This window comes from Dromaius novaehollandiae, chromosome 3 (assembly GCF_036370855.1).
Source record: "Dromaius novaehollandiae isolate bDroNov1 chromosome 3, bDroNov1.hap1, whole genome shotgun sequence".
NCBI lineage: Eukaryota > Metazoa > Chordata > Aves > Casuariiformes > Dromaiidae > Dromaius > Dromaius novaehollandiae.
Window position 1 is genome coordinate 40,352,382 of NC_088100.1, and position 21,370 is coordinate 40,373,751.

The following is a 21,370-nucleotide window of genomic DNA, read 5'->3' on the forward strand; positions in this document are numbered from 1 at the left end:
GGGGAGGGGCCAAAGGCAGGAAAAGGGAGGGATCAAGATGGTTTGGGAAGGAACAAATGTGGCAAAATAGAGCCACAGCGGATAAAGGGAGCTGGTGCCTTGTTAACAGGGCTGGTCAGTACGCTTGTCTGGCCTCACCTTGTGCTTGATCAGTGCAGTCCATCCTGCCTTCTCAGTAAATTGCATTTCTAACTGTTCTCCTGGGTGAGAACAGTGTGCATGTGTGTTTGTGGAGGTCTAAATGCCAGCAACTGGAGCAAGACCGCAGACCAGAGGGCCTGCTCGTCTGTGGCACCAGCAACTGCAGCCAGTAAGGGTATCCATGTCAGTGTGTGATCACTAATAACTAAAAAGCTGGACTAGCTGGTGAGTAGGTTACGTGGCCTGGAAGACAGGTATGCATGTGTGTGTCTCTATTGGGTAGACCACAGGGGCAGTTGGCTACTGGGGGAAGCAGGGGAGTTCCAGCCAGCTGCCAGAGGGGCTGTGAGGTCTGCGGTTGATTAAGGCCTGCTTGTGTGTGTGTGCATCTCTACAGGAAAGAGAACAGGAGCAGTTGGTTACCGGATTTGTGTGTGTGTGTGTCTCTCTCTCTCGCTGTGTCTCTCTCTCATTGCCCATCCTAGAACACAAGACAGATGACTGTTTCTACCTTCTTTCCAGTTACATCGCTGCCCATGTTTAGTATTGCTTGATTAGTTCTTTTTAGGAGTAACATCTGCCTAATGTTCTCCTCCTTTCCTTTTGGAAGACTGTGTGCATATACAATGGGAAAACAGGAAAACTGGAGACTTGCACAAAAATTCAAGTCTCCTCAGGACTATCAAGCCACTTCAACTTAAGTTTACAATAGCAAGAGGAAAAAAAACCCATGCACACGCTACTAAAAAACACACACACGTGCTACTAAAACAGCTAGGTCTTTCTAGGCACCAAAAGCCATCCTGCCTTTTATCCTTAAGCACCAAAGAAGGCCTACTATTCAATCCTCATGTGTCCAAACACCCTTTCCTCCCTTCCCCACACCTGCAAGTCTGTAAAGCCACTACAAGTGGTTTGTACAAAAGTATGTCTACTTTGAAAGTACGGAGACTGCCTAAAATGCATTACAGTATTTCCAGAAAACGCTGAATGTTGTTTGTAAAAAGAAGAATTCTATACTGACTATGTTATCAGTAATGCATTTATATAGTAAATAAGTCTCTGTACATACCTTGTACACTTCCGTTTGTCACACAGATGCCAATGCACCACAAAGCCTAATATACGAAGCTGTAGGTATTGGACAAACTCATTGAAGAATATAGAGACTTTTAACCACATGAACTAAAGTGGAATTCTCTTTCATTCAGTGGAATGAAATTTTTTCCAAAATAGCCTTAAAATTCTTCTAGTTATTGGAGAAATAGAAGAAAGAACTGCTCCTGCAGAGGAACCTTTAATTCTGTTCATATTATGGCTCCTAATAAGGTAAGCCACACACACACACAAATCATGAAGTTTATCATAGACCTGTTCTCCTTACCAGTGAGAGTCACAGCTAAATGTTATCTCCTCCTCTCTGCTTAGTGACTTAATGCAAAATTTTATGTTCTAATTTCACATTTTTTCCAGCATTTTTTTTCTGAGGCCGTATAATTCTGCTTGAATCCTAATGCTGACTAGAGCCCCTAAAGGGATGAAGCCTTGTGAAACCTTGCCCATGAATAAAATTTAATACTGAAACTACTCTCAGTGAGCAGTCAGCTGCTATGTTCTTATCAAGATGGATTATAAATAGCCAATGCAAAATTAAAGGAATTTTTTTTAGGCAATAAATAAAGCAATTAATTGATAGGAAGGCCTAAGCATTAACAATTCATAAGAAGGAATAACTTTATCAGTCAGGAAAAGGTGACTACAAGCATAAGTGAATTGCTAAAAGTCTTTGCAGAAAGAGGGCTTCACCAGTATTAGTTAGGACCTGATTTCCTGCCCCCAAATCATGTTCAGTCATTTTTCCAAGACCACAGTGTCATTTGCCACAAGCAGTGCCTGGCCTATATAGTAACGCTTTGAACAATACCACAATGTAGTTTGCTCCACAAGTTAGCTGAACCGGCTTAGCAAAGCTTTCATCCAGTCCAAGTTTAACAGAAGAACTCCAGTACCAGCCATCCACTTCTCTTCCCAAAGCTCTTGCAAATAATCCAGAGTGCAATCCAGACAGCACTCTTACAGATTGAGTGGTATCTTCCTTTCACCATGTTATTGCTTTAACAAATGAAGCTTTCAATTTTGGTCAGACATTGGGCTTTGAGGAGTACGGCTTCCTTTGTTTTGTAGCAAAGCATGCAATGGTAAAACTGTGGTCAGTATTTTCAGATATCTTTCTATCATCCTTCTCCATTTTAAACAAGAGTCTTTACAGGCAAGATTAAAATTTGAGTTTATACTTCAGAAACTCAAAGCACATGCCAAGTCTACCTTTTAAAGGGAGAAGAGGGAAGAAAAAAGAAAAGAGTTGTAATTTTCAACTAAAGGTAGATACATTGTTTCCTTGCATATTTTTAAAGAATAAACTACTGTGATCCTCATCCCAAATTCTGGGACTACATAAAAAAGCAGTAACAGGAATCCCTGAGGAGAAGTCACAAAAGAAACAGTTTTACATAGAAAATTCCTTTCTAAGACAAACAGTAAGTATTTTTCAGGTTTGTATTGAAGAATTTATTTTTACCTTAGTGCATGTGAAATATTAACAGTACTTACCTTTGCTAATAATTCCCTGTTTATCATAAAGTTCACTGTTCCCGGACCAGTGCTGATTTCAGTCACTACAGCATCACATTTCAGCTAAAACAAAAGCAAAACCCCTTCATGAAAACAGGTAAATTGAAAAAAAAAATCCTTTATTAATTCAATCCATTATAAGTATTAACAATTTAATAGTTTGGAAGCAATTGCAAATGGATCATTTAATCCATCCTGTACAGAAAGGGAAGATTTTATTATTTCCAGTCCATGCTTAACAGTTTTGAATCTAGCTCAGCCCTAAATGTACATTCTTTTTGCTTCAGTCCCTGCATATATCCAGTCTGCATTTATTTCTTTGACTGGAAGCAGTAGCTGATCTCTCTGTCAAATATATCTGAGCTTCTGTGTGTACAGTTTACACTGTACATGACAACAAATAAAAAAGTAGCAATCAAGATCAACCTCTTAAAGAAAACCTGAGACAGAAGTTTCAGGCTGCTGTTTCTTAAAGCTTTCGACTTTTATGACAAATAATGTTCTGCAGCATCCAGTGACATAAAATAAAGATGCTAAAGGCCAATATGTTAAAAACTGCATTTAAAATTTCCATAAGGCACATGTTTTGAAAATTCTGAACCCATAAGGAATATTTGGGCATGAAGGCTCTAATGTCAGCCTCCTCCTTGCATAAATGTTGGTCTCCTCTTAGGCTGACAGTTTTGGCCTCTGTGGCGGACAGATGAGTGAACTTTTGCCTTAAATATTTCTTGGTACATAAGGTGCAAGCAAACCATAACCCCAAACAAGCCATCTGTTCCCGGCGGGAACAGGACTGAGCTGCTGCGACCCCCGAAATGGTCTCCCTGCGACCACCCGGGACACACCGAGCCTGCGCTGAACCAGACCACAATCGGGCAGAGACTTTGGGACCTGGGCTATAAATTACTGCTGCTTAGCACAACTTCTATAAAGCTTGCTTAGCATGAGTAGCTAAATTTGCTGAAGCCTTAGGCCGCACTCCCTAGTTCAGTGAGAAAGTGCCCCAGAGCTGGTGCAGGCAGGAAAGACAAGGGGGTTACCAGCGGTTTGCATTTCCATGCTTCACACTCTGGGAGGAAGGATGTCAAGGCATTGAAGTGAGGCCTGCTTGGGCACCGGGACCCTGGGGAGCAGGGCCTCCTCTCGCTGCAGAAACAATGCTGACTGGGGGGTCTGGGCTATCTTGGGGTCCAGATCATATTCCCTTTGTCTGGACCTTGGGAAATAACACCTACCGTCACTGCTGGGGAAGTAATAAATTGTCAGGGCTTTGAGAGATAAGGGCAAGACCCGAAGAATGAAAACGCATCTGTCAGCAGAAACCACAACGGTAAACAACCTACCTAGGGACCCAATAAGGAGCAGGAGACCCCAGACCTAAATATTACTATTGGTCCAAACTACTGCGTGAAGGGTGGAGAGCTTAGATTGGAAAGTATAATTGCCCAGGGATTTCTTTGTTCGGGGTCCCTCTTCAGAGGCACCCAGCCTGAGCTGTAATTCGAACGGAGTCAGCAGAACATCATCGGACTTGGAGTGGTGGTAGCTAGCTTCTCCTCTCCTTTTCCAACTTTATCTTTCCCCTTACCCTTGTTCCCTTCTTCCCTTCATCTCCCCTTCGCCTTTCCCCACCTTTTCTCCCCACTTTGTGGAAAATAAAGTTAAAAGGTTGTACGATATTTGACTGGTTTTAGCGTCTCAATCTCGTCCTTGGGATCGTAACGAAACCCCCCCGATATTGGATCGGGACAGCCTCTTTCTTATTAAACTGGCTGCCTTTCATAGCCAAGAAACCTTCTCAAAAAAAAGAAAGAAAAAGAAAAAGGAGCAAAAACAAAGGTAAAGCATAAAAAAGACAACACAAATCACTTTATCACTTCATTATTATCTTTGACAGAGGCAAGCCATATGTTCTTACAGAAGAACATAAGCATGAAACAGAAATTCTGTCTCCATGTTAGGTCTCATGCTTAGATACTAATTCAAACATGCAATGAAATCATGGTTAGCCTTCAAGTTCCTCAGCCTTCAAAAGCTCAAATAGAAACAAATTCCATTGTTTAATCACAGGCTTTATGAAAAAGTATTTCTTATATTGATTCTGAATTTCCTACCTGTTCATTTTAGTAAAGGTCTTTTTAAACTTATGTTATGGGACAGAAAAAAAGGAAATTCCCACTGGACTTTGTCCATATTGTTTGCTCTGCTAAACATTTTCCAAATACGCTGTCATTTGAATTTCAGTGTTTCTCATCTCTCTCTAGTGTAAGTGCTCATCTGGCCTCTCTAGAGCTTTACCAGCCTTTTCTCCAAACATCCTATGCTTCTGTAGCAACTAGATCTCCTCATGCTTAAGCTTTGGACTAGAATGCCACTATGTTGTACAAAGGCATAAAAATCAAAGTCCCCTCAGCAAAGAACTAACAGTCCAAAGATGAGACAAGAATTAACCAGCCAGAGAAAATCAAAAGAAATGGAAACAAGACAATTACAACTTTTCTGACAGACAGTTCTTAGCACACCACAGCATGCTATGTTTCATTCAGCATCATGTTACCACATTACTTAGGGCTTTTCAGTCGACAGGAAGAATTTCAGTTGCTTCTGGCTAACCTAAATCTCTGTATTTTCAAATACTGCAACCTATTTCCTCATTTCCTAAGTGACTGAGAATATCCTATTAAATCTTGAGGCACTCCATCAACTGCTTATCACAATAAAAACTTATCACTGCCTACTTTTTGCTAGCTGTCCACTACTTTTTGATATAGAATGATATGACACTGATTTCTACATTACCTACCTTCCTTATGGATGACATAATCAGTCTATATCAAGTGCTTCTCCTTTATCCACTGCCCAACAAAAAAACACTCTAAGGGATTAACAGTATTTTTTTCTTTGTTTAACCATCATGGTCCACTCAATTTGGGGGCTTACACTGATAATCTGTTCTTCTTTACTGTGGTAACTGTTGTTCCACATAAAAACGTAAGGCTCAGTGGCCAAAGTTTCTTTAATGACCCACAATCAATGAAAGAGACATAATATTTGCAGCTTTCTAATCACTGGGAACAGCAGCTGCTTTTAAAGTGAGAGATTTGACACAAGGAAAAGTTCTGGAATGGATTGCCCATGAATACTGTCATTCTCTGTTCTTGGAGAACTTGAATAGAGAAAGTCCTGAGCAACCTCATCCAAAAGCCCGGAACAACCTGCTTTGAGCAGGAGGTTGGAATGGGTGACTTACTGAGGTCCCTTCCAACCTGAATTATCCTATGATTATAGAACGTCCTTAAGTTGTTTCAGAACTTCTGGTTATACATGTGTACCTGGAGAGCAAACACAGTTTTGATAATCTGCACCATCGGCTCTTCTTTCACCTGAGTCAGAATATTTATCTGTCACAAGAATGGGTCCAAGGCATGGATCTCAACATCTTGGCAGTAAAGAATGAAATGGAGAAATAATATCGCTTCTCTGTAATATTCTGTCATTATTTGTCCTCTTTAACTCTTGATCATATACCAAGCCCACCGATTCTTTCTCAAACTTACTTATTCCGATGAAGATGACGAATTTTGCTTGTACTTTCATTATTTGATCTATTTACTCTTTGTGACTAACTTTGGCACAACTTCTTAGTTTATACTCCTCTTCATTAGCATCACTAAGACAGTTTTAGATTGGAAAGGATTTTTTCCAGCTCAAATGATCCCTCAAGGACAGTGATTTACTCCTCACCCTCTAGTCCCAGAAATAACAGCTAATAGATACAAAAAAGTCCAATTTTGAGAAGATCCCCTATATTCAGTAGTCTTTTGTACAATCAGATTTCCCTCTAAGCTGGGTAATTTTTCAGATGCTGCCTCAAAAATGAAGCAGAGCTTGGGCATTGCTGTCCTGAAAAGAGGAGCAGTGGGTACCTCTGCACTTCTGCAAAACCAAGTGCAAAGACTTCTGCCATTAGGAAGATACAGAAAAAGCCCTGGCTGTAGCTATAGCAGTTCTATACAGTGAGAAGTGTATAGAACTGGAGACTCGCAATGATGGCCATCAAATAAGGCAAATTTCCAGTCTGCTTGTCTGCCTTGTTAGTTTTGTCATCGTTTTCTTGTCTATCTTATTCCAGCAGGGCTAGAGGTGGAAGAAATTGTAACAACTTTTTTTAACCACTTCTTTTCAAGTTCATATATGCCACACTTCCTAAAATTTTTAATGCCTTCCCCATATGTAACTTGTGTTCCTTCAAGCTTTGTGTCACTTTTGTAGGCCATTCCCCATTTGTTTCGCGCCTTTTTCATGCTGTAGTTTTTCTTAATCCCTCAGCTACTCCCGTTTCCCAGATTAACACTATGCTGAGCACACAAGCCTATCTGCACATGCCTGAAAAAACTACTGTTCTAACAAACCTCAGTTTCAAGCACTTGGGGATTCTGAACTCTGAACTCTGTCCTGTTTAACCCACAGGCTAAATTTCTCCACTGTCATTCCAGTGCTGAATTTTATTGTCTTTGATTTTTCAGGCCATTGCATACTTATTTTTTCCCCCCTTGAGTTTTGACAGCCAGTACAGACCACAGCACACTCTTTCGACAGTGTCTTCTAACTTCACAAGTATTAGTTATTTACTCTAAACTATTTTAAAACAATACTTTCTTAGGAAATTATCTAATAATCTTATCTAATCCTACTTCTCTAAATCCCTGTGAAGATTCTGTGTACAATTATACTAGCTGCAGTCATTAAGCTACTCTGACTCAAACAGATGCTTGAAGAAAAAAGAAAAACAATTAACTTTACGATGGCTGTTACATCTTTAGTCTATTAGTTCCTTATTGCAAATATAAGAGATTAATATATCAGCGTACCTTCTCTGCTAACATCTGAGCTCGAAGCTGAAGATCTTGTGCTGAGTGATCACTAGAACTGTCTTCTGTTATGGAATCAATAGAAAGCTGGAAATCAGCTGGAATCAGCCTGAAAAAAGGAGAACAGATGAAAATCGAGAGAAAACCTGTTAAAATGATGGGGAGATTTGGTAGAGCCAAGCTGACTCTGTGTATGCCATGTCTAGTCAGCAAGCATAAACTAGTCACAGATACCTGAAAGTTCACTACTCATGAATAAATGAAATTGTTAATATCACTACAGCTCTCAAGCATGACATGAAAAAAATCTGTAACTTTGCATGGGTTCTAGGCAGTTTTACATTCAGATTCTAAAGGCTGTAACATTTGCCATACAATCTCTGACTATTATTTTTACAGTTTTTAGAGCAGTTACATTTGTTTTGAGCTTGCTTGAAAAAACACAGTGATTTAAGTAAAGTATCTTCTTACAATTGGATTGGTATATTAGCTGAGGTTTTCTTTTCTGTATTTATTTTCCCTTAAAGTCCTGTTAAGCACCTGCAACAATAAGCACAACAGAAAATAATATAGCATGATATTGTAACATAAAATGAAAACACTACCGTTTTTTGGAGACAGGAACTGCAGATATAGACTTTATTAAATTTTCTGGTGGCAGGTCCAAAATTTTTGAAAGCTAAATTTGAAAAAAAGAACAAAGTGGTATATAGTTATATATATAGTTATAGTTTGAAGTGAATTTCCACTCAGATTAAAAAAAGCATATACTAAACCAGCGGTATTTTACGCCCACTGCTTTAAAGTATGTGACACAAACTCAACAAATAGTAAAGGTGTCCTAAAAAAGGCTAGGCCAAACACCACACGTGGTTTCTCTTTTTCCCTTGAGGAACCTGATTATTTCATTAAATGCCCTTTTCTACCTACCCAGGCTCTCCATCTCACTTAGCTTATCAGGCACATAGTAAATAGTGGACTACGAGTCCGGTACCATGCAAGAGCATCACTTCACTATAAACCACCAATGCCTGGATTACTGCCAAAATGAAAGTCTCTTGCTCAATGCCTCACGAGCTTAGGTCTACGGCGAGGGCAACGGAGGTAAAGCTTGAGGCACTGCTGCACGCCCGCTTCGTGAGGGGAGCCCTAAAAGGGGGGGCCTAAGGTGAGCATGAGGGGATGCGGGGTGGGCAGGCCACAGCCCCGCACCAACCGCCCGGCGCGTGCCACGAACCGCCCCCGCGCCCGCGCCCCCGCCCCCGCCCCCGCCCCCGCCCGCGCCCGCGCCCGCGCCGGGAGGGGGCGTTGCCGCGGGAGACGCTCGAGCCTCCCCCCTGTCCCCCCGCCCAGGCGCTAGAAGGGGGCGGGGCAGGGACGCCTGCGCCGCGCCTCTAGGCAACCGGTCGGGACCAACTGTGAGACTCCCAGATAAGGGGGGGGGGGGGATAAAGGGGACGCCCCGGTCTCGGCGCTCCTCTCCTCCCCCCCCCAGAAGGGCAGCTCCTGCGGGAGGGAGCGCCGTACCTGAGAAGCGATGCTTCTCCGAAAGGAACAGGCTGCCATCGCTGCGCAGGGAGGCGGAAGGTCACAGTCGTCCCCTCCGCCTCCGCCCTTCCTCTAGCCCAGGGGCGGGGCGGATTGCACCATTCTCAGGACGAGGGTGGAGGGAAGGGAGAGTCCATGCACTCCCCTTTGCTTTGAATGGCGGAGAGGGGATAGGGACAGGCACAAGGACAGCCGGCTGTCCCATTACACAGGGAAAGGGAGGAGAACAGCGAAAGGAAAGCAGCGGGTTTCTGGTGTTTCGCGGAAAAAACAGAGGTGTCCTTCTCAAAGTGCGCGTGCGCCGCCTGCCTCCACCTCCCTTTGCCCCCTCCTCCCCCCCGGGTCCATCCTCCGCGGGCGGTTTGGCTGTTGCCGCCTGGAAGCGGGAGCGCGAGAGGGGCGACATGAGCACGTGCTCCGTCTCCAAGGTGAGCGGGGGGGGCACGCCGCCCTCCAACGGCCGCTCCTGGCGCGCGGGGCCGCGGTCCGTGTGCGCGGAGCGCGGCCGCGGGAGTGGGGGGGAGGCGGTGCGCCGCCTGGTCCTCGGCGTTGCGCGGGGGGTGGCGGCGGGGAGCAGCCCGGGGCCTCGGACCGCGGCGGGCGGGCGGAGCGACCGAGCCCTGCCCTCAGAGGCAGCCTGCAGCTGCCGGCAGTGCGCGACCGGCCTTGCCCCGCGGGCAGGTCCCTGCCGAGAGCGCTGGCGGCTCTCCGGCTTTCGCAGGAAATGAAATTTTACAAATAACAGTCTGCTCTGAGCAGTCCGCGCGCCCCCTCGGAGCTGTAGCTGCTGTGCATTGAGCGCGGCCGGGCTCCCGTGGGAGAAATAGTGTGTGGTTGTGCAGATGCTGAAGGTAGCTGACCTGCAAAATTGCCCGGGCAGTCTCCGTTCTGTTGTTCTCTTTTCTTTCTTTTTTTTTTTTCCACACGAGTGTTGTAGTATATTTTTATCATCTCTGTTTTTAAAAAGAAATTGGAGAAAAAACTCACTAAGCTGTGTCTCTTGCATCACACTGACATCAGCATGTTTTACTGGAGAAATGGTGTTTATGTCCCCCCCTCGTAAATCCCTGCCACTTAAATAGTTAGCTTTTGTGGTGGAAGTGATTATTCAAGGTGGTTCTTTTCTGCCCCATCCTCCCTAATGTGTCCAGGCCTGTCCTGCTTTTGCTAGTCCTTGCCCTAGGAGACTCTAGAGCTGCCCTTGCAGTACGAGTTGCTTTGTGCAATTAGCCCTCATCTGTTGCTCTGAGTTACCTTGCCTAAACTTGGCTCTTGTGTCCTATGTCTAGTCTCTTTTCTACTTTCATCTGGTGCTGTTGCCATGACTACTTACTTGTTCCCAAGCTCCCAGTTGCCCCATTGTGTTGTCTTTTCCCTTTCCTTGCAACATCCAGTCCTGGTCTGTCTTCATCAAATCTCTGCCTTTGCCCTGACGCCCACCCAGTCCTACTTTACCCAAGGCATTTGGTTTCTCAAAACACTTATGTGTTTCCCCTCTGCCACTTCTGCCTTGCTCTTCTATTTTTCTGTTAGCATACAAAAAGCACTTGCAGTTGTAGTAAAATTCAGATACAGCTGAATTGAGCAGTAGGGTTATGGTTGCACGTTTTGCAGCTTTTAGCTGAAATAATGTCGGCATCACTTGGTGTTACTTTTGCAACATTCATTGTGTATTCCCCCTGAAACTAACTTTAATGGTGAAATATAGATAAAACAGTATTTGCTGACATTTACATGTAATGTTAAATTTCTATTTTTGCCTAGGTTTTCACCCCCTTCCCCTGAGTTGAAAGTTTATATTTGGCGTGTAGTTAGGGTTGGCCATAGGGTATGTATGTTCATTAGAGAGGGTTAACGTAGAGGGAAGCTTAAAATGTTGTACTGGAACACTGAACTCCTCCTTTCCTGTCCTGCCTGATTGTACAGCGAATGACAGCTGAGCCTCGCAGCAGAATGGAATGAGTCCTTTTCACAGGAAGGCTCCTTCTCTTTGTACTGTTTTTCTTTGATTTGTGACGTGCTTCTGGATCCTTCAGTGTGGAAGTCACTGTGCACGTTACTACTGTCAGGGGTAAAGGGAAGTACTTCCAAAAAAAAGTTAAAACTTAATCCAAAACAAGCAGATTTCCATTTCAAAAATGGCTGTTACTTTTAAGTAGTAGTTCTGTAATGAAAAGTGCTCACTTGTGTCCTATGCCTTACACATGATGCTTCTTTCCCATTTTACAGTGTGGTCTCTACTATGTTGAGTGGTGTAGGAAAATCTGATGCTTACAAAGCATTAAATGAAGGCTGTTTATATTTCATTTAATTTAAGCATACATTGTTTCTTCTTAGGCATAGGTGGATTATACAGTTATTTTGGCTTATTCCAGTTATGTTGTCATGAATTACTGTTCTGACATAATGTGTGTACTGCAGTATAAATGAGATTGTAGATGAGATTTTCACAGTGAAATTGTTCCAGAACATCTGGAATATGTAGAATAACCAAAACTTGTCTCCAGCAATTTTTAGATGGTTATTAATATATGTGGTAAAATAGAAAATATCCAAGGACCTACACAAATGCAGTTATGATGTCAAAATCCTCGTAATTATTTAATACATTCAATGTATTGAACATGCAAAATGCAACCTTTCGTGCTGTGCATACTTAAGTTGTTGCTTTGTTAATGTCATCTCTTTTTGTAGGTACAAAAGACATCTCTTCAGATTTTACATATTACATTTTTAACTGCTTCTTATTTTAGAAATCGAAAATAGTAATATTTAGAAGAGCTTTGATCTCCAGTTCATAAAGCTCTTTTTTCACAGGAGGACAATATTGTTATTGATGTTCTGCTTCAGTTTCCTCATTTGTATGAGAGGGGAAAGGACTTGTCCAAAGTCACTCAACAGACAGTGACCAAAATTGAACACATCTGTGGGTTTTATTTCCACTAGATCATTCTTACAATAGCAGTTGAGCTATCTTAGGCTGAGTTTAGTAATTTTTGCTAATATAAACATCTCCTTTGGGGAAACATGGGATTGAATCAGTCTGCTTATGCACTTTGGACATTTGTATGTTTCTTCCCCTCTTGCATGAGCACCTCACAGTGAGAGTTCAGGAAAGCATAAAATTTCTGATTTACAGGAAACTATGACTCTTCAAAAAAAATGAGTTTTGTTGGGGGGAGGAGAAATTTCCAAACTTCTAGAAGATTTTTTCATTTTCCTCTAGAATTCAAAGCTGAATACTTGTGTTTGATTTCCTTTTCCCTGATGAAGCAGAGATATAAATGGGATATGGCTTCTGTTTGGCAGACTGCCTTGGAGGCAGGGTCTTCATTTGCCTGAATGCTTTTTCCAAACTGTCATCCTGCTTCTAACCATCTTTACTTCTTTAAAAACTTACTTGAGTTGGGATGCACATGTTGCTTTTAGTAGTAACTCTGTGTCATTTGCTTTTTTAAGTAACTTAACATTCATTGTATTAATCTGGATCTCCTTTTCTATGCATCCCAGCCTCCCCCCCTCCCTTTTTTTTAACTGAAGCTCTACTGAGAACTTTATTGAGATGTCCTCAGGAGATCCTTTTCCTGTAAATTCCAAACCTACTGAAGGTGTGTGAAAAGTTTAAAAAGTCTTCTCTGGTGTCATTCAGTTGGTAGATTAATTGGAAGACGTAACGGAAAGGTGGAAAAGCCCCTCTCAAGTTGGCTGGGACACTGCTTCTGCTCCTTTCTCAGCTTGAAGTAGGAAAGTAAAGGGACAGTATGGAAAGTTAGTGCATCTGGAACTGATGTCCTTAAGATCTTGGCAAATTGGTTTAAGTTATTGGTTTAATGGAACACTGAGGTTAAAGGAGAATAAAGTTACTCCTCTGGCCTCAGGAGCCCTGGTCAGATTGATGCTCATCTTGAAGTTTGTGTTTTTCTTGCTATTTTCTAGGGCTGCTTTGTATTTAAACCAAGTCCCAAGAAGAGAAGGGTATCTCCAAAAACAGGTTAGTGCATTTTGGTATATGTTGCTGTGCTTTAGAAGGGTTAATCCTGCAAACTTCGGTTCTGATTGAATTCCGTGATAGCTGTGTGAGGATTTCTGTTGCTCCTTGATCTCAGTGTTGCTGCAAGCTGTCATTTCTTCAGAAGTACGTCAGCTAGTTGTTGGCTAATGTGAATATTTGTTCAATTTCAGCAATCAAGAGTGTGTTGATATTATTGTCTTTGCAAAAAAAAGGAAAAAAAAGTTAAGAAAACTCTTTTCCATGTTACTGTAAATAGATACTTTGTCAGTCAGTAGACTGTCTGAAGAGGCCGAGTAAACTGCTTCCAAGCTGTGATAGTCAGAAATGATAACCCATTCAGAAAACTCATCATATTTTGGATGGCTTGCCTAAGTCTCTTCAGGAAAAGAATAAAGAAAAGCCATTTGTGAAGATCTTGTGGCTTCTATATACTAGTCCTTGTTATAGGGATTGGAGGAAAGAAAGTATATATGCTGTGTATATGAGTCTTTTTGCCATCTGAGAAAGACTAAACAGGCCTGAGCCTTGCTGGAGCTACAAATAATGTTGCTTAAATAGTTGGTGTTTGAGAATTGCTCAGGAGACTTACTGTTCTTGTTCCCAAGTTAAACTTTTTTTGGCAGCACTAGAGCTGTCAAGAGCTGTGTCCACTTGTTTAAAAGGGAGGAGGGGGGAAGTAAGCAAGCCAGAATTTTTGATATCGCCACAGGCTCATTTGTTAGGGGGACTTACTATAACACCTGCTTCAAAATTCATCCAAAATTGTTTTTCCATGAGAGTTGGGACATCTGTAGCTCAAGGAATGAGAGGTAGGGAAATATAACCCAGCCTGTCACCACAAATCATTGCAAAATAAACCGACAACCAAGACTTGTGCACTTAAACCATGTTGGAATTTTACCTTTTACTGAATATTATGTTTTTGTTTTTGCAAAATTAATAGTGCTTGGATAAATCCTGTTAAATGTATTTTTCCAATAAGCAAAACTTTGTGATAGAAAAGTGAATTTGACTGAACTACTCCTAAAAGACAGGCAGAGGTGAGCTAATTTGAAGACTACTAGCAAGTAGGTAGCTGTTTAGAATGGTATTCTAAATAGACATTCCTTTAATGTGCATATGTCCAGTTTAGAAGCCCAAACCTGGCAAGTGTGAAGTTTTAATTGTGTTTGATAATACTTTTGCACCCCACAAAGGCCTTTTGTGCTTTTTATGCCTGTGGTCTGAATTTTGATAGCATAAAAAGAATATTATTCTTTGGTGCAGTACTTAACACTTTGATTACACAGGCCTTAGGCTATTGGTGAAACCAGAAGAAAACCCAAAGCACACCACTTATGTATTTAAGTGATTTTTCTTAGGGATAAAAATGAGATGTTTGTTTTGGGGAAGACAAAATGGAGAAAGAGGGAGGGCCCTTGTTCATCATTTACTATTTTTTTTTAATGTTATTTGCTTATCAGCTGTTTTTTTCCCTAGAGATCCAACTGCAGCTGATACTCCACTGAATAGCTAGTAAATGAACCTTTTTTATAAAACTTTTTGTTTGCCTGTCTTTATAAGTAGAAAACCTGGTGGCTAAGTTTATTGCTACCTTTAGCAACAGTTAGCAGGTTGCCTACTTAACCTTCAGGCCTTCTCTCCTTCCAGGTAGTGTTAGCCAAACCTTAACAGCTATACAAGACCTGTTAAATATATGCTGCGAGTGTAGAAAGATGGTTCCAAGCCTTCTGCATTTTTTTTTCCAAAGAGGAAATGTAGACTGCTGCAAGGAAAAAAAACACAATGCGCAAAATTTCACTCAGTTGTTTTATTTTCTATTCAGTCTTCCATTTCCCTTCCAGCCTGGCCTTTGCTTCTTAGTTGGAAGCAGATGGAGAGGTTCTGTACTCTTCATCTCTCTGAGACAGAGCAGCACCTGGGAAGCCAGATACATTCAGAAGATGTGGCTAGACATTGTTACCGAAAAGGATCTGATTTTTAAAGGCTTGATGGCTTTTTAGGTGAAGCTCAGACATTTTGCATCTCCTTTCCTTTTTCATAAGGAGCCTGCATAGAAGTGAGAAATGATTTAGCGATGAACCAGAAGTGTAGACCTGGTTTGTGCTTAAAAGCTTTGTTGGCATAATTGTTTTGGTTAAGATAATGTATTTAAAAAAAAAAAAAAGAAAGACACCCATATCTCATGTAATCTAACAGTCCTTTTCCAGAATACCTTATTATTTTCAGGAAATTGATATTAACTGCATCTTTCTTGGGAAAGAAAATGTTTTTTTTCCTATTTCTGTCCTGCCAAGCCCTTTCTGCATCATATTTGACTGAAATAGTGATGGAGAGACAGACCCACAAAGCTTTCGCAAGGGAAAGAGATTTTTTAAATTTGTTTTAATAATGGCTGTTTGCTCAGATTTAGCCTTTAACTCATCTGAGATTTGAGGTTAAGCCAGCTCTTACCTTTTAACTGCACCTTTGGTAACAGATTCTGCTTGTATCCTCACTTATTCTACCAGATACCTGCAGTTAACTGGTTAAGTCATCTCCCTGCATATATTTAAAGATAGATGTTCCTCTTTCAGTCAGGTGCTTCAATTTATTCTCAATAAAAATGTTTTCATAATCTTATTTGTGCTTGTCTTTCCTTTTTGTCTTTCCAGCTGAGTATTTCAAAGAAGCAAACAATGATTCCGAGGACAGTGGGCTACGATTTGCTACTTGTCAGTCGTTGTGGAAACAGATCAAATCCGAAACTGAGGTGAGTCTTGCTGGTAACACTAAAACAGCAGTTTGCGTTTGTAACGATGGTGATTGCTTGTTTGTTTCTGGAGATCTTTCTTTCACATGCTTAAAAGAGCAATTCATTAAAACAGTAAGAGGGCCAGAAATATTAACCAAGACTGAAATTGCTGTCCAGGGTATAAATTAAAAAAAAAATCAGTTATATATTGCTGTTAATCACAGAGCTACATGCTTTTGGTGCTTCAAGCTGCTTCTTCCAAGCTTCTGTTTTTACTGATTGTCATTTTTATGAATTCCTGGCATATTGCTGTTTTCTACCTCTAATTCAGTTGTGTGCTTGTCAGCCCTGCAAGGATTTTAGGCTGCTCTTGACCTCAGTGTTACAGAGTTTATAGCAGCACAAGATTCACAGTGATTTTATGTGACTACAACTGCATGGGCATCAAATACTGATTGACACAGCTGCAAGCCTAGTTTATTGACTTAGTATGGACGGTGTCAATAGGCTTGTCTGGTGGGAACGGGAGTTTATTTCATACTGAACTGTGGCCTACTCATTATTGTGTATTAGATGGCATGCTGTTGCTCTGTCCGTATAGCCAGCTGGCTTGTGTTACAGTATGAATAATTGCTTCTGTCCAGCAAGGATTTCGTCCTCTATTCAAAGTCAAGGATTCTGGGCAAGTATTCTGTATTCCTCTGCCTGCTCTTGGGCACTAGGCATTATGAGAATTTTCTTTTTTCCAAAATTTGTTTTGGGATATACAGTGGAAGCCAGCTGGATGCAGCTTACAATCTGGACCTTTGGGCTAAACTCAGATTCCTCTAATTCTGTTCCTGCCATTTCACGATCCAACTCACTTTAACTAATCAGCACCCTTTCAAATGATTTCTAGCAGAATGTGCAAAACAGTGCACTACATCATAGTGCTGATTATGGAGAATACACAGAAGTTTGTGGAGCTGTGTTTGGTATCTTCCAGCTAGCTGCTTCAGCTTGCCAGGTTAGCCACCAGTTTTAGCAATAACGTTGGCAGCTGCTCCAGGTGCTGCTTTGTCAGCTACACAGTGGGACTGCAAGGAAGAGGATGTACCACAGCAGCTTATGGAAGATCTTCTTTCTTGGGCACAGTGTTGTGTGAAGGCCTTTGAAACAGTGCTTCTAGACAGCCAAGAGTGGCTTCAGGATTTTCAGCCTGAGCCTCCTTAACTGCTCAGAAGCACAGGGCCGTTGCCACCTGGAAAATCATCTTTCCTTTCTTAATTCTTATATCCTTCTTTTCTTTAAGGCAAGTAGGAGTTAGCCAAACACGTTCTTCTGTTCTGCCTCCTCCTGATGGATGAACCGTTCATCCTACGTTAGCAAATTGACATGATAGTTTGGTTTATCCAAGGACAAATTACATGCAGTTATTTTTGTGTTGGCAGGCTGGAGGTGTTAATTGGTTTTGTTAGAATTATCTGATGAACTCAAGTTGGAAGGGACCTAAGGAGGTCTGTAGTCCAAACTCCTGCTTGAAGCAGGGTCATCTATGAGGTCAGACAAGGTTGCTTGGGGCTTCAGAGAGCCAGGATTTTTTCTTGTGTGCCTTCAAACCCTGGTGTAGTGAACCTGATCCATGCTAGAATATCATGAGAAGTGTATGGCTTCCTGGTTGGGACTATCAATCTAGAGGTTCCAGTAGTGTGCTAATGGAGCCAGCAAGATGTTTGCTGAATCTTTTTGTTGCAATAGTGCTACTCGATGGTTTGTTGGTAGGCTGTGTGGTTGTGCTGGTGTTTTTTCAGTTTTCTTGGGCATCTGCTGTCTACCTGGGGCCCTGAAGAGAGAAGAGGTTTTGACTTTCAAGTACTTAGTAAGGCTGAGAGTGCTCTGCAACAGACAGACTATGTCTATCACAAACTGTGTTGCAGTGGTGGCATCTGGTGATGACAGCCTTGCTGGCTTTTTACAACATGAACAGGGGGAGAAGTACTGCAGGAATTCTGCTCTTGTTTTTGATTTTTGGACTTTTTTTGTTTCAGTGTTGTGGGTTATCCCAGTTGTGCTCCCTGGATTGCTGTCCTTTCAGCAGCAGCCTTGTAAATGTTCTTATTATCATACATCTCTTTGAGGGCATTTGGCAACATTCCCTTCCGGTAAGGTGAGGAATTCAAGAAGCACTACAAGGATCCAGGTAGAAGGACAAAGCCTGAATGCAGGGCTGTAGTATGGCAATTTTAGCTCTAATGTGCAACTACTGATTTGCAGACCGTACAATGGATAATCATGATGAAACCTAGATAGGTGTCAGTATCTTAGCAGGGGGTGAACTTCCAGTTGATAAAACTTTTCCAGAGTAAGCATGGTCATGCAAGTAAATCAAGTGATCGCCTTGAGATGCAGAACAGTTCAGTATTGTTTCTGGCAGACTGTCAAAGAAGTGCAAACTAAGACTGCAAAAAGTATGCTCTGAATGCTTGCATTTGTTCAAATGGCCTATGCACATGAATCCTTTATGGAATCGGTATATGTTAAGAACAGTTAATGTAAACACAGATTGTGCCATTGTGCAGAAGATGAGGTTACTTCTCATCTCTGATTGCTCAGGCTCTTTCAAATCTTTAGTGAATATGCCACAATGATAGCCACTTAAAATGAGTGGCTGATCTTTATAGTAATTAAAGGCTTTTCCTCAAATGAAACATTGTAAGATTAGAAATAAAAGGCTTTTTAATAAATTAATGTTGTCAAATTAAGTAGATGCTTGGGTAGATAACTTCCCCATCTGATGATCTGTTGTTTGTTTTTAATTTTTTTTTATGCAAAGCTGTATGTGAAAATCTGGACTCTGAACTTGACTCTGAAAACACAAAGCAACTTCACACCTTTCTTTTAAATTGGGGTTTGTCCTCATACAACTAATTTTTCTCATCTCTTAGCATTGGAGCCATTACTATGGGTTTCTGTCATCAAGTTTACTTACCAGAATGAGAGAGTAAATACTACTAGAAGGAATTTTTGGCTGTAATATGAAAAGGTCAGTACAAAGGAGCTCATAGGGACCCATTACTGAAGCAAAGTGGCTGTATTTCAAAAAAATAATGTGCTACTATGGATTAGAAACTAATTGGGAAAATGGAGCAGGACGGAATGGTCAGCTTACAAAATAACAGCCACCTATTAGTACTACGCACTGTAAAAATCTTAGGACTGCTTTTAGTTAACATTATCGAATGACAGTATAAAGCTTGATTACTAAGACTAAAATTTGCAAAAAAAAGCCCCATAAAATTGCTTTGACAAGAAAAGACTGAGGGATTTAAAGCTAAGTAAATGTGTAGTGTTATGACAGGCTGAATTCCATATTCATAAATTCATGTTGGAAGAAATATACTGTAACCACGCAAAGTAAGGATTCAGGATCTTTTTAGATTGGCTCAGTGAAAATCTCTTGTACAGTAATGTTTCAAAACTCGAGGTAAAGATATCTAAGGATTGTTACGGGATGTATGGTAATACAGAAGCTATTATGATGCTGTTATAAAACTGGTAGCACGAACTCTTCTTTTTAAAATGTCATGTAAAATTCTATTTATGACAACTCAAAAAAAAAAAAAATTCAGTTGTGAATTCACAGATGGGCAGTGAACATCAAAAAGGCCAGAATATTTTGAATCAGTAGAGGGTGAAAAGAGTAAGATTGTTTTGTTTACAGTTATATCAGTTGTTGAGAAGAGCAGACCTGGAGATGTGATCTTCACTCCTTTGATAGCTGCTTCATCCATACTGTTAGAGACAACCTTCGCAACCTCATTTAGAGTCAAGTTCACAGCTGTATGTGTGCCTTCATGTTGCTAAGGAATCCTGATGATGATTTTATCAGGGCACAGGTTCAATCTTGTTTCTGACATCTATGTTCTAGATGATATCCTGAAATTCAGAGTGTAGTTTCCTTGTCTGTTCTAGTAGAAGGGAGATTTTGACTTGGAGACAGAACTTCAAATGCACATACATAATAAAAGAAATAGAAAATTCTGCCAGTGTATATCTACATTTAGGAGTAGTATCTCTTCCCCTTCTCTGCTCCTTCCTCCCCCCGCCCACTATACTCTTGTATTGAGATCATCCTGAAGGGCAAAGGATAGTGTAGCAAACGATGCAGTGTGTAGTTCAGTATTTTTTTTTTCCCTATAATGTATACCTAATGCTTTCCTTTATCATTGTATGTGCTTGTTTGTTTGTTTTTCCCATTTTGAATTACAGGACCTGACTATTTGCAGGTGTTTTGTAAGCCAAGAGGGAGTAAAGGGAGTCTGCATGTACACTCTTACAGAAACTGCATATTGTTTTATTCATGCTGTGGTCACTTACACTTTGTCAGTATGAGGGTTTTTTCATCCTTTGAAGCCTATTGTGTGGCAGTGCAGCAGAGCAGTGATGTGCTTGCTCTCTGAGTTATTGTCGAGGCATTTGTTCAAAAGTTCCAAGGTATCAGGAAATGTCTATGCTTGCCACATAGCGAATAAACTAGCATATTTATAGTTCACAGGTAACCACAGTGTTGTTTAAAATTTTACCCGCAACTTTTGAGAATTAAAAGCCATGCAGGAAAGGGGTGGGAAAAGAAAGATATTCTTGTGTTTCCACGTTTTTATTAATATAAACTCTCTGTTTACAGCAAGTACAAGAAGAATTGAATAAACAGTTATTTGATAACCTAGTAAGTTTTCTAAGACGGTCTCATTCTGAGTTCCAAGAAAAGACAACAGAATGGACTTGTCGGATGAAGTCCAGAGAAATCCCTACTGCAGCTCTTGTTTTAGGTAACTTTTTTTAAAGATATTTTGTTATGTCCATCAGCTCTCTTAGAGTTGCTTAAAGTTGACACAGGCATAAAAGGAAATTATATTGCTGACTTGCAGCAACACGACCTTCAGAAACATTAACAGAAGAGATTGGTGGGCTCAAGAGTAGGAAGCAGGAATTGACTTACATCTCTTTTGTCTATATGCATAAGGGTGCTATAAGGGAGCACTTTCCCTAAAGGTCTGTCTTAAGCAACTGGTAGTGATTTGAGTTTTTTCCTAATGCACTGGAGGTGCTTTGATTCTATTGCCATTTTTGTCACTAACTTCCTTGGTGGTTTCTATGACTAACTGTGGGATTATGCAGCTTCTGTATTTCTGATGTATGTTAATAAGTTGATTCCTGCAATTCGTCTTAGTTGTAGGAAAGCAGTATCCTTTTCTTAGAAAAGTAAAAGCAGAGTGAGAGAAAGATAGCTGAAGATCTTATTCTGAAGTTGTTTTCCATCTGTCCTTCCATCTGTCTGTCCCTTAAATGGTTGGCACTGTAATCTTAAACCTGGTTCAAGGCAACCTGATTGCAGTTTCACTATCATTTTGGGGAACATAAGATCAGGCCTGTGCTGTGGATTTATCAGTT

General features: G+C 41.0%; 2 protein-coding genes across 9 annotated transcripts in view; one reads left to right on the forward strand and one right to left on the reverse strand.

The window, feature by feature from the left end:
* Nucleotides 1–9,334, reverse strand: part of RARS2 (arginyl-tRNA synthetase 2, mitochondrial) — a 41,371-nt gene extending 32,037 nt beyond the window's left edge. For 5 of the 7 annotated variants that reach the window (XM_026093430.2, XM_026093428.2, XM_026093429.2 and 2 more), the window contains exons 1-4: nucleotides 9,174–9,334; nucleotides 8,252–8,325; nucleotides 7,647–7,755; nucleotides 2,752–2,835 (exon numbers count right to left, since the gene is read on the reverse strand). In XM_026093430.2, the coding sequence (XP_025949215.1) occupies nucleotides 2,752–2,835; nucleotides 7,647–7,755; nucleotides 8,252–8,325; nucleotides 9,174–9,212 (306 nt within the window). In that variant the 5' untranslated portion in view covers nucleotides 9,213–9,334. Of the gene's footprint in view, nucleotides 1–2,751; nucleotides 2,836–7,646; nucleotides 7,756–8,117; nucleotides 8,187–8,251; nucleotides 8,326–8,576; nucleotides 8,883–9,173 lie in introns of those variants that run through there. The other 2 variants (XM_026093432.2, XM_064508762.1) reach the window with 2 other exon arrangements.
* A 116-nt stretch (nucleotides 9,335–9,450) lies between these two features.
* Nucleotides 9,451–21,370, forward strand: part of ORC3 (origin recognition complex subunit 3) — a 42,773-nt gene continuing 30,853 nt past the window's right edge. For both annotated transcript variants that reach the window (XM_064508759.1, XM_064508761.1), the window contains exons 1-4: nucleotides 9,451–9,622; nucleotides 13,131–13,185; nucleotides 15,861–15,958; nucleotides 20,604–20,748. In XM_064508759.1, the coding sequence (XP_064364829.1) occupies nucleotides 9,599–9,622; nucleotides 13,131–13,185; nucleotides 15,861–15,958; nucleotides 20,604–20,748 (322 nt within the window). In that variant the 5' untranslated portion in view covers nucleotides 9,451–9,598. The remainder of the gene's footprint in view (nucleotides 9,623–13,130; nucleotides 13,186–15,860; nucleotides 15,959–20,603; nucleotides 20,749–21,370) is intronic.